At 36.6% G+C, this 12,694-nt stretch overlaps 1 protein-coding gene across 1 annotated transcript; it reads right to left on the reverse strand.

Moving 5' to 3' along the window:
• On the reverse strand, positions 1–10,055 carry LOC109470454 (CAP-Gly domain-containing linker protein 1-like). The gene is made up of 19 exons (XM_019769405.1): positions 9,977–10,055; positions 8,882–8,929; positions 8,095–8,286; positions 7,596–7,658; positions 6,882–6,965; positions 6,530–6,634; positions 6,294–6,377; positions 5,954–6,058; positions 5,257–5,361; positions 5,008–5,112; positions 3,283–3,387; positions 2,035–2,151; positions 1,833–1,925; positions 1,555–1,710; positions 1,214–1,312; positions 933–1,046; positions 595–711; positions 365–422; positions 1–149 (listed from the first exon to the last, which is right to left on the reverse strand). The coding sequence occupies exons 1-19, from the start codon at positions 10,048–10,050 to the stop codon at positions 66–68; spliced, it is 1,908 nt and encodes a 635-aa protein (XP_019624964.1). The 5' UTR covers positions 10,051–10,055; the 3' UTR covers positions 1–65.
• Positions 10,056–12,694: the final 2,639 nt, after the last annotated feature.

The following is a 12,694-nucleotide window of genomic DNA, read 5'->3' on the forward strand; positions in this document are numbered from 1 at the left end:
AAGTGTTGGAAAAGAGGAGGATCAATTTAAAATTCCGTTAAGATTCAGAATTGCCCCAACGTATTTTAGACAAATACAGGCAGCCCCTCAAAGATGAGCCTTCTTCCATCCCCCATCCTGTGTCTGGATGGTGTGGCTGGGTCTTTCCTCTGTTGACGGGTAACAGAAAAAACAAATATTAGAAGAAATTAGAAGGAATGATATATGCAACAGTCAATGTATATCAAAGCATAAACGTGCTTTTTGTCTAAATTCGGCACACATCTGTTGGCTATATAGCTTACAACAATAGCTCCAATTTACTGATAAAATTTACAAAATACAGAATACACAAGGCTCAACAGTACTCGTACATGATGTATACCTTTCCACATTCATCATTTCTCATGTTCTCCAACACACTCTTGAAGTCTGCTATTCCGCTGTGTTAAAACAAAGGATAACGTCAATGAATTTCTAAAGAATAAACTGTAAAATGTATGAGTTCAATTTATCATCACTTTTTATGAAGTAATTGGCTTTACATTCCTGACGCAATTAAACAAATAAACATCTAAGAATATAAACCTAAAATATTTTTTAGAATTCATCTACCTGTTGAAGATGTTGTTCCTGTCGGTCAGAACGCTCATTGAGCGCTTCAGAGCCTCGTTTGCCTGTTGTAACGCGGTGATCTTGTCGTTTGAGGCTTTCTGTGACTTTTCCAGTTTACTGTGACAACAAACGAAAAAGGTCAATAAAACATGTCTTGATATTAGCACTTATTATCCCAATTGTATTAGACCTTAAGGTAATCCCTAAATACATGATTAGTTCGAGTCATACAAAATCATAAGTACTCTGGTCAACTCTTATCGACTACAACGTTAACATAATAAAGATGATACAACAAAATGTTGAGTTTATCTTTATGACTGTAAGTGATCTTTTACCTAGATATCCTGTCATTCTCAGCCAGCAGCTTTTCGCTCCCACGAAGATACTGCTGAATTGCCTTATTGCTGGTCTCCAGGTCAGCCTGCAGCTTTTCTCTATCCTCTAACATCCTGCAGAATGATAAAAGAGAGTCTATGAAAAAAATTAACGTTATAGGAAAATGGGAGGAGCGTCAACCTGAGGTGAACGTTAATATAATGATTTTGCTTCAACAATGTCTTTATAAAATTGAAAATTTAAGAAAGCAAAACTGTAGTCAAAGGAATCGGGTTCTTACTTTGCTTGTTTCTTATTTTCCAAGGTCAGCTGCTGCACAGTTGCCTCTAGGATCTTCTTCTCCTGTGCAGCTTTTTCCAGGGTGAGGTTTGCAAGCTCCCTGTGTTTAGCAAAGAAAAAAAAAGAAGATTACTTCTTCTGCGTGACAGGCATAAAGAAATATCTAAATGGAAAGATCTATATCTAATATAATGAATTTTCACAAGAAATGTCTGAGTATATTCTGCAATATATGCACTATAACAATAGTGTGAAGTTTGTGAACACATTATTGTAGGAAAAAAGTTTTATTACATGTTTTTAACTCTTAAAGAAGACAGTAAAACTATAAGTCAAACTCACTCAGTGATTGTGCTGTTGTCCTTTGTCGGCTCCAGTGACTCAACTGAAGATGAGTCCTCGGTGTCCTCTGCCGTGCTGCTATGGTCTGTGTCTTCTTGCAGCTTCTGAAGTGTCGCCAGAACCTTGCTGTATGCCTTCTTGGCGAAATCTAGCTTTCTGCAACAACAAAGTACTGATCATGAAAGACTGCACTACAGTACGTTTATGAAGCTCTTGAGGGGATTCATCTTCAATGAATTCCAACTATGGTCATAATATTTTGCGGAGATATTTCTTACTTTTCTTGTTTCTTGTTGAGCAAAGCAAGCTTCTTTACAGTTGCCTCCAGAGTCTCCTTTTCCAGAACAACCATCTTAGTCTCTGCCAGCTCCCTAAAACACGAGTTAATTTAGACAGCAGGTAAGTGGGGAAATAATTCAAAAAATAGGTAAGTGGGGAAAAACCTAGATAGAGAACACTATTGCATATTAATGTAATTACCTGGCGAGATCGTTATTCTTCTCCTTGAGAAAGCTGACTGAGCGCCCCAAGGCCTCATTTTCCTTTTTCAACGCAGCAATCTCATCCCTTAAAGCACCTTGAAACATTTCCAGTTTCCTGTAAAGCAAAAGATAGTCAAGTGAAATCTCACACTGATATTATAACTAACGAAGTAATAGTAGTTTAAGACATGAAACAAACCTAGTTGATTAAAGTAATACCCAACGATTTAGTAGCTCCAGTAAGGAATTGTGAAACTCAAGGCAATGCAGTACAATAATCGAAATTCGCTAGGATACAATTAAAAAGTTAGTTTGTACAATTACTTTAAATTTTTGAGTGAGATTTGAATACACAAACTTAATTCTCCTGACTTTAGTACTTACCCCAGCTCTTGTTGAAACATATCTCGCATCTCAGTCTTGCTCTCTGCCACACGATCTTCCCCGGCGAGCTTGGACTCCTCAAGTTCTCTACAGTGACAAATAACACACTGAATCAGACAATGCAATAACTAAGTAGCATAAAACGTATTATGCAAATCATGACCAAAGGCTATCCACTGCACATTGGTCTAGTCATGTGTCTTGTACATGGCTACATGCATTTCTTTAAGTAGAGAATCATGTAGTCCGAGTAGATTCAAATAACATCAAGATAGCTTACTAGCTTATGGCAGACATCCTTACCAAATAATTAAGTTAATAAGTTTATATACATACTTTCTTAGACTTGCATTTTCTTCTTGTTTCTGTTGAATTTTAGCCTGGAGAGACTCCTTTACTTTTGCGAACGCTTCTGTTGCATTCTTTGCAGTTTCTTGCTGTTCCCTTTAAATGACAATGACGTTTATTTCCACATTCATGCCCATGAGAGCTAAGCGCAATACATGTAGTTTCACATGAGTCGTATAGACACTAAAATTCTACAGAAGTTCTACACTACAGTTAACAACAATGCAAATATTAATAATAATAATGGCAATAATAAATAATAATGATATGATATAAAATAGAACATGGTTGTGAATAGATAAATGAAAATATCATACATTATGAAACATTATAAAAAATAAAAAAATAGAAAGACAAGAAATCCTATGTTTATGTTCATCTTAAGTTTTAGCTTATGTCCAAAAAGGGACAAAGATTCCAATAGAGGTTACACTGTCTTTATTGATATGTTCGGCATAATATCAAATATTAGATATTCTTAGAATCCATCCATACATCGCAAGGAAACACATACTTGATCAGCCTCGCATTGTCTTCTTGTTCTTGCTGAACTGTGACCTCAAGAGACTCCTTAGCTTTTGAAAATCTCTCTAAAGCCTTCTTTGTCTCTTCCAGCTCCCTGTGGTAATGAAAAAAAGATTTAAAAGAAAAAAAAAACTATAAGAATCTATATGAAAGAATTTTAGATTACTTTAAGAGAGCCCAGTAACTAGAAATGACCCTTTTCCTAAGTCAAAAGAAAGTAATAGCCAAGGCTGTTTTTTAATCAGTATTAGAAATCAAGTTCAAGTTCATACTACATGCTAGGCAACTTTAATCAAAGGTTCGAAAAACAAGCAATAAATGCATACGTTTTAAGTTTTGCATTTTCCTCTTGTTCTCGTTGAACTGTGGCTTGCAGATTTGCAAATGCCTCTGTTTCCTTCTTTTTCTCTTCTACCTCCCTATAACAAGCAGTAAAGTCTTATTAGTAAATTAAAATAAAAGTGCTCCATTACCATGGTGACGCTTATAAATAAATAAATACTTACGTGACATTAAACTTTAATAAATAGTCCCATACATTGAAAAAGTAAGAGCAAGGAATACATACCTTTCCAGCCTTGCAGTTTCCTTTTGTTCACGCTGAATTGAGGCTTGAAGAGATTCCTTGATTTTCGCGAATCCTTCTGATGCATTCTGAGTCTCTTTCAGCACCCTAAAATAAGCGAACATTATCAGATTTTACAAGTCATAATTGTATCTACATGCCTTCTTACATTCCAAAAGTCAACCAAAGTGCTTTTTTATGGTTCGAATGAGCAGTCCATTGCCTCTATGATTTAATGAGTTTGCACTTTGCACACGTCTTGCCAAATGAGATATTCTGAAAATTGATGTAGATCTTGTAACGGACTACATACTCTTTCAGCCTCGCATTTTCAGCTTGCTCATGTTGCACTTCAGCCTGAAGAGACTCCTTTCCCCTTGCCAATTCTTTTGCTGTATTTTCTGCCTTTTCCAGCTTCCTGCAACAAGCAAATCAATTCAACAGACTTAGTGATAGATATTCAGCTAGCACATAAAATTATAGTACTCATGAAGATCCGGCAGATTTTAGCTAGGACTAAAAATACTGACAACCTGTTTACAAACAAAGATCTGAGTAAAAAGACTACCAACATGATTCAAAGAAAAAGTAATGGATATTTTCTTAATGCCAGGCATATGTCTCACATTCAATAGTTAAATTTACAATCGATTAATCTATATATTCCGTTAAAATCGTACTTTTTCAGTTCTGCATTTTCATCTTGTTCACGTTCAATTGTGGCCTGGAATAGCTCCTTCATTTCTGAAAAACTCTGTGATGCCTTCTTTGCCTTTTCCAGCTCCCTATAACAAGAAAAAAAGAACAACTTGAAAATGAAGTTACATTGATATACGTGAACAGCCCAATACAAACAAATAGGGAAATTCAATAAAAGACCATTATCAAATAAATCACATAAATTGCATACGTTTTCAGTCTTGCACTTTCTTCTTGTTCATGTTGAACAGTTGCCTGGAGGGAATCCTTCACAGAGAACTTGGTCTCTTCCAGCTCCCTACAAGTGAAATAGTTTGAGATTACCGGTAAAAACTTGATAGATTAAATGTCTTCATGAATTGTCTGAAAATTTGAAAAACCCTCACACATGGTATGAAAAGCAGATTAAATTATAGTTTAGCATCGATCTATGTTTACAAGGAAACATACCTTTTCAGCCTTGCAGTCTCATTTTGTTCCTGCTGGACCTTGGCCTCGAGAGATTCCTTCACTTTTGCAAATTCCTCTGAAGCGTTTTTAGTCCCTTCCAGGTCCCTACAAGTGAGGAACAGAAAAGGAATTCTTAACCCATAGGATTTCATAAATCCATTGAAATACCAAATGAGTTATGTTGTTAATAAATCATGTTTAACTCCTCTGTAGTGTAAATTAAACTAGCTATCGTAAGGGGATGCTTACCTTTGCAGGTTGGCATTTTTTTCTTGTTCGTGTTTAATGCCAGCTTCAAGAGTATTCTTCACTTTCTCAAACTCTTCTGCCTCCCCCTTCAACTCTTCTAGATCACTGTAACAATAAAGAAAAGAGAGGACCCTCGCTGTGAACAACTGATATATTATTGTATGGCTTGTTAACGTCATGTGTGTAAGTATTGACAGTAAAATATTAAATCTTGCAGGTTTCATTATGAATAATTGGGCACTCTAAATTAATTTCCATGTCACATTTCTAGTTTTAACTTACTTGCTCAGTTTCTCGTTAATAGACCCCATGCTCTTGTGATAGGATTTTTCACCCAGTATTTCCTCCTCTAACTCCTGCACTAGGCTATAACATAAAATACACAAGTGTGACAAAAAGTCGAAAATGGCTTTAGATTTTTTTTATTTCATTTTATTCTATACTTTAGGCCAAAGGCCAATATAAAAGAGAGGAATAATAAAAACATACAAATACACATACACCAATTACACTAATATACAATAATAATTACACAGAATATTTGATTTAATTTTTTAAAGTCAAAAATTATATTAAAAATGAGCTGCCTACTGTTTCTATACAATTTCTATTTTTTAAAAGTACTCTGAGCATGCATATGCCTTATATATTGGCTGGCGTCTGAAAGTTAACCTAGGTATCATCAGGGTATGCTTACTTTTGCAGCTTTATATTTTTCTCCTGTTCGTATTCAACTTCGGCCTCAATATCATCTTTTCCTTTCTTCAACTTTCCTGCTTCCTCCCGCATCTCCTCCACCTCTCTGCAAAGATCAAGAATTTTTTTTAAAAACGAACAAAATATCCGTCAAGAACAACTGAATATTATTGCAGGACTTATTGGCGTCCTACATGTACGTTGTGTCAAGTATAATACAATGAATTTGTTAGCAGTGCATATGTTACGTTATTGATTAAGAAGCAGTTTTCATTATGAATGTTAAGTAAAGGCAATTTTTATTATTTTCCTGTGTTGACTCATTTCTAGTGTCGACTTACCTGTTCAGTTTCTCGTTAATGACCCGCATGGTCCTGTGATAGGCTTTTTCACCCTTTATTTCGTCTTCCAACTCCTGTAGGAGGCTAAAACATGAAACACACAAATGTGACCAAAAGTCTTAAAAATTGCCATTAAATTATTAACACAATGTCACAAAATCAAACTCTTGGTATGAAATGGGAAGTCTAGTTTCTATAGCTGGAAATTAAACTAGACATTCTCCTGGGATGCTTACTCTTGCATCTTTATATTCTTCTCTTGTTCGTATTCAACTTCGGCCTCAATATCGTCTTTCCCTTTCCTCAACTCTTCTGCTTCCTCCCTCAACTCTTCCAGATCACTGCAACAATCAAGAAAAAATTGAATAATTTCTAGGAAGAATACCGAGATAATGCTGTATAAATAATTAGAAAACTATGTAGTGGCTTAATTCAAATATATATAAAGGTTTAAGGTTTAAAGGTTCAAATATATGTAAAGGTTTAAGTCAAATATGGATTCTTTACTCCGTTAACAGTGCATACATGGTTTGCATTGAAATGTTATAGGCATTTTTTGTTCTTGTTGACTTGTTTCTGTTGACTTACCTCATCAGTTTTTGGTTCATGGAAAACATGCCCTTGTGAAAGGACTTTTCCCCCAATATTTCCTCTTCCAAGTCCTGGATTGTTCTAAAAAGTGCAAAAGACAAAAGTGTGACCAACAGTGTAAGAAATGTAATGCCTATAGAATAGTAATGTTTCAATCAAAAATTACATTTGAAATGAGCTATAGCTATAGATATGTCCTTTTACAATGAATGATTTATAAACTGAGCATGCACATGTCTTATATGATATTTTCTGTGTGGCGTCGGGTGGTGTAGTGGTTAGAACAATAGACTGTGAACCGGTAGACCCGGGTTCGATTCCGAGTCGTACCTGGTACATGTCTGAACATGCGCCCCGACGTTGTGCCCTTGGGAAAGGCACTTTACACGAATTTCCTCACTCCACCCAGGTGTGAATGGGTACCTAACTTCGGTTGGGGAAAGTCGTATTGAGGTCATCTTGTGGCGCCGAATGGCAGCCGCACAGACCCTTGCGACTGTGTGTATCATTTGTATTATTTGAATGTTGTAATTGTTGTGATTTGTATTGATTATTGTGTGATACCCTGCATCAATTCAGCCGTAAGGCTGCGACTGCATGGGTACTGTTTGGACAATAAAAACCATTTTCTGAATTAAACTAGGTATTGTAAGGGGATACTGTAGACATGAAATTATCTACATTCTTAAATCTGAACAGATCTTTCCTTACCGGTTACTCTCCTCAAGCTTTGTCTTGAGCTCTTGGATTTCACGCCTCAGGGCAGCATGTAACCTAGAGGTGAAAATTTCAATATAAAAACGGATAAGAACAAAGTAGAGACATAAACAGAAAAGTTGATGCTGCTTACACAATTCAAGATAGCAAAGATTTTATACATGGATGCGGTGTTTTTGTTATAACGACAGATGCCATGAATGGTATTTTTTGTATTTATTTTATTCGCACGGTTATTAAAAGATAAATTGTAAAGGTAAATAAATTACATAAAACAAAATAATGTGCAGGAGGGGGCAGAAAGCCTTCAGGGCTTGTTTAATTATATAACAAATTCTTTAATATTAATATCACTAAAATAATAATGATTTTGAAATGATTGGGATCATCATCTACACACCTAAATGTTGATTGAAGTGTGAATAAAGAAAGGACGGTCCAAGAAAAAAAATCAATCATCACTTTAAATATTCAAATAAAGTACCAGCTTTACCTATCTTCATTCAGTCGTGAATATCCAGATGGAGGTGACAGGGTTTTATCTTTCTCTCCCTCCTCTCTCTTCCTCTTGTCTTTGCCTTCCTCCTCTGTCTTCTCCTCTTTTACCTTCCTCTTCTCATCTCCCTTCTTCTCTTTCTCATCCTCAAAATCATCATCCTCATCCTCACTGTCCCACTCCCAATCACTGCAACAAATAATGAGAGCAAAATTTACATCCTTTTATCTAAAAGGAAAGCATTGTAGAACCAAGGAAAATAAAGCAACTTTGAAACATGTCAAATATTATTTCAACTACTCAGAAATTGTTTTGTCTTTTGTGATTGCAAAATGTATAGCTGAGGATAATATGTTATAGCATACTCCACACATTTTCCTTTCTATATTATTCTATATATTATATATATAACTTTAACATGCATAGACATACAAAATATATATACAATTATACAGAAAACAAGAGAACATTTGCTACTAGGTATTTTCAGGAAACTATAAATAGTGAGATAAATTTTTACCCCTATATGCTTCATTGAATGCCAGTTGAAGAACACAGAAGTAAACATTACCTCAACTCTTCGTCCACCTCTTCTTTGACTGTAGACAGTCTATGAGAAAGGAATGATTGTAAGACTGTAAGATTGTAAGATTGTAAGTGTAGGATAAATGTGATCCCTACAAAATAATTCTTATTCAACAAAAGTTACCTCCTCCCTTTCCACACAGTCACATTCCCTACAGCAATACTAAATCAAAATTCCATGTCATATTTTATTTCTCACCTTCCCCGGTTCGGGGCCTCCTCACCATCACTGTAGTCTTCAAAGTCGCTGCAAATGTAAAACAAAAAATGCTGATTTGATCAGATTTTCATAGGCATAACGACAATCGCGATGCTGGTTCAGCAATCTAGCGCCGCCTTCATCTCTTTGACGCGGGACTTCTTTTTCAGTTTCTTTTAAAATTTGTGACCAATATTTTGCACAATCGTTACCTAGCTTTCAAAACACATGGTAAAATATCGTAAACACTTGTAATCATTATCTAGAGCTTGGGTGACGCTTGTTTTGTACCAGATATCTAGTAAATCGTACTGACGTTCAGCGTATCGTAAAATGTCGTAAACAAAAACTATACGCACGGCCTGCAGATTTTTCTAACCAAATTAAAGAAATAATATGAAAATGTCACAAATGGAAGCATATACATGATAAGGAAGTCAAGGTTTGTATCATAAAAGTTCAAGTAAACAAACACAGCACCCACAAACAATGTTCCCAAACATTGTAGATGGAACGATGAATGGGAGTAACGCTAATAATTTGTAACAAGAAGATTCCAAAATGCTCCAACAAAACTGTCGTACATAAATTTCAGATGTGGTTTTTAGCACAAGTCAGAAACATATGAAATATCTCTGGTGTACCGTCCTGACAATACAAGTACAACAATATGATTTCTTCTGTAAATACGCAAACACGCATTTGTAAACTTTTAGAACAGTCTTTGACGTTCGGTGATAGAAACGTCCCCTAAAAGTCACAATTTTGTGTCCGTAACGATTTCAACAGGCCAAATTACACCACAGGAACTTTGGGCGTGACTTCAAACACAACTCAGTTGTTTCTCCTGAAAGTTGAACACAACAAAAGACCAGGAATCACCTATGAAATGACCGTAAATGCGTAACACAATGACTGTACGACTTTAGAACAGGCCTAAGGTTGCCGATAGAAACGCCCGTGAAAATCACTTTTTTTTACGGCCTATAACAGTTAGAAAAGGCTAAATCACACCACTGAAGCTTTGATTGTGACTACAGGCACAACTCAGTTGTTTCTCCGGAAAGTTGAACACAACAAAAGACCACTAATCACCTTTGAAAGGACGCCATGGCGTTATCGTGACCTGTGCTGTAAGGCAGCTGAGATCGAGATGACTTTGTTGTCATGTGGTCACCTTGGCAACGGTATGATTGTGTGTCATATTCGAACGCGTGGGAGGAATGACCGCGGCTTGTCTGTGACCATTTTCAAAACAAACCAAGTTTTGCACGAATTATTTCTGAGAATTACACAAAGAAATCATCATTTTTCATTTATTGGTCTTTCGAAACACGTAAAGTAACACTATTAGCTACACTAATTCTGCTTTTGGTCGAAAGAATAAAGTTTACACGTTTTGACGACGGTTACCATTCCTCCCATTAAAAAGTGTCGAAGCTGTGATTCAGCGTTAACGTTACCACGAAATGTAGCATTTCTGGTGACAGAGAGTCGCTGTACAATATATTGCTGGATCATTATAGCTCGGGTATCTGTCAGACTGTCGCCGATCTAGGAATACTGCATCTGGTCGCCAATGACACTCCAAGTACCCCCCCCCCACACACACACCCCGGGTATGACATTGCAATGATCATTTGTGCCTTGCTGAAGTGGAATCTCTCTCAATCGTCACGTAAATTTGTTCCAAAAAAGTTTCTCATACCTCGAAAACGGCCCACATCATATGCTTCCCTCTGCGAAGGAGTTCCAACTGATCCTCCAGTTCCATGAAGCGCGATCATCTGGACAGTTGAGGACAGTCGTGTGTTCATCAGCTGCAGTGCTAGTGGCGACTTTCCGTGGCTGAGATGAAATCGCGGAGTCCGAGTTTCGGGTCACTGTTTAAGCTCCTGTGGAGTTTTGTAAAGTTTGTCCTGTCAATCCCCCAATACGCCGAGATACAGAGCAAACCTAGGGTCGCTGACGAAACGTTCTGATGAAACTGAACATGTCATAATCCAGACTATACCACTGACGACTGCCCCAGCTGTGGGTGTGAACTGGGCTTCTATCACACCACGTGGGGACACAAGTTGGGTAATTATGAGAACCAAACAGGCTATCAAATTACTCCCAACATAGTAGATGTTTGTGTAGGCGAGACTTCTCTTTGGACAATTTTAAAAAAAAGATATCATGATCTTTTAGAAATGAAAATGCTCTAATAAATGCAATAAGTATGTTTCAGCTATCGTGAATTGTGCGGTTCATTTGAAAAAAAAAAAAAGAGTTTGAGTTTATTCGGATCCACACTTAGCATTACGTTACATATGTACAGTAGCTATTCTTCCCGTGGTCCTTCTCGAAAACAATTCTCAACGTAAACGATAGAGGGAGTTGCAGGATAAACATTTTTATTGTTTCCTATACCAATGTTAGCACCCTGTTGTTTCAAGAACCGTGCTTTAACTCTATCCAGAGCCATGCTTGAGGCAAATCTTCGTTCTTTGATATGTGGAGTCCTGAACCGTGCCTAATTCTAACCCTAATCGATTAGGCATAGAACTAGATGAGCAAAATATGTTGTCGCATATAGGTAAAAGCAACTGTATCAGACGTTTTCTTTTTCTTTATCCCAGCGATCTGTATAGATGACGGAAGAGCTTTAAAATACATTTACTCCTAGTCAGAGAGGCACACGTATTATTCTTTTAGGATGGATAGCATTTCTCTGTTGCCACTTTGTATAGGATTTGGTATCTCCAATGCACTATATACAGCTAGAGACTATTCATAAAATCGAGAATATGCAGCAAAAATCGCGACTTTTTATAATGATCTTTTGAGTTGGTGGAAAACACGGAAGGAAGGAAAACATATAGTTTTGCTCAGTTCCTTCTCTGTGCTGTGTCTGTTGCCGTGGTAACTAGTGTTTGGTTACATCATGTTGCAATTTTATAGCAGGAGGGATTTAGACTCCTGTTTGACCATATATGATATATATTTATGAATGTGTTAACAGATCAGATCAGAATTAACAGATCAGAGCATATACGAAGGTAAACATTATGAATTTGCCTTTCTAGTTTTGCTTTGATCTTTAAGCTAACAGATGGAAATGTATCGTAAAGCAGATGCATAATAGAAGATGGCGTGCAGAACTCCTCTATCCTTCTTAGCATTACCGGCCCGAGCAGTGTGAAATAACCGCTGCGGGCGAAAAGGCGAGCTCCAATGGGGGGAATCCAATTTGTCGGCGAGACCATCCATAATTAAAGGGATAGTTCTCTCCATCAAAGTTTTATACGGGTAGCATTGACATAACCACAGTGTAGCGCTGCCCTATACCCGAGTAGGGCGACCCTGCGCACGCAAACCCAGCGTTATGTCACGTGGGAATATATTCTGTTTCAACATAAATAAAGATGCATTTGTGTTTTAGACGAATCTGTCAGAGTTCAGTCTCTTGTCCTACTTTTGATTTTTACTAAATTGTTAAAAACTTCTTACTACATCGTAATTACGTATCGAATTAATTTATAAATGCTCTAAAGTACTATGGAAATTTCGTTGATATTTTCTGCGTTAATAGTAATATTTCTAGTTCTCGTTTTTACCATAACTTTTTTTTAAATCTTTGCTCAGATACATGGAGGTGGCCATGCCGTGTGTAAAAATGATTATCTTTGAATGGTTTAATGACACTATTTCGAAATAAGTGGCCTTTTTCTCTGCGAGAAAAGTGATTTCAACGTCCGCTAACTCCTTTTTTAAATGCCCATTTAAAATAATTTGGGAACCAACGGAACTTTTTTTATTATTGCTGCA

The sequence above is a fragment of the Branchiostoma belcheri genome, unplaced genomic scaffold (genome assembly GCF_001625305.1).
Source record: "Branchiostoma belcheri isolate BF01 breed outbred unplaced genomic scaffold, Haploidv18h27 scaffold226, whole genome shotgun sequence".
NCBI lineage: Eukaryota > Metazoa > Chordata > Leptocardii > Amphioxiformes > Branchiostomatidae > Branchiostoma > Branchiostoma belcheri.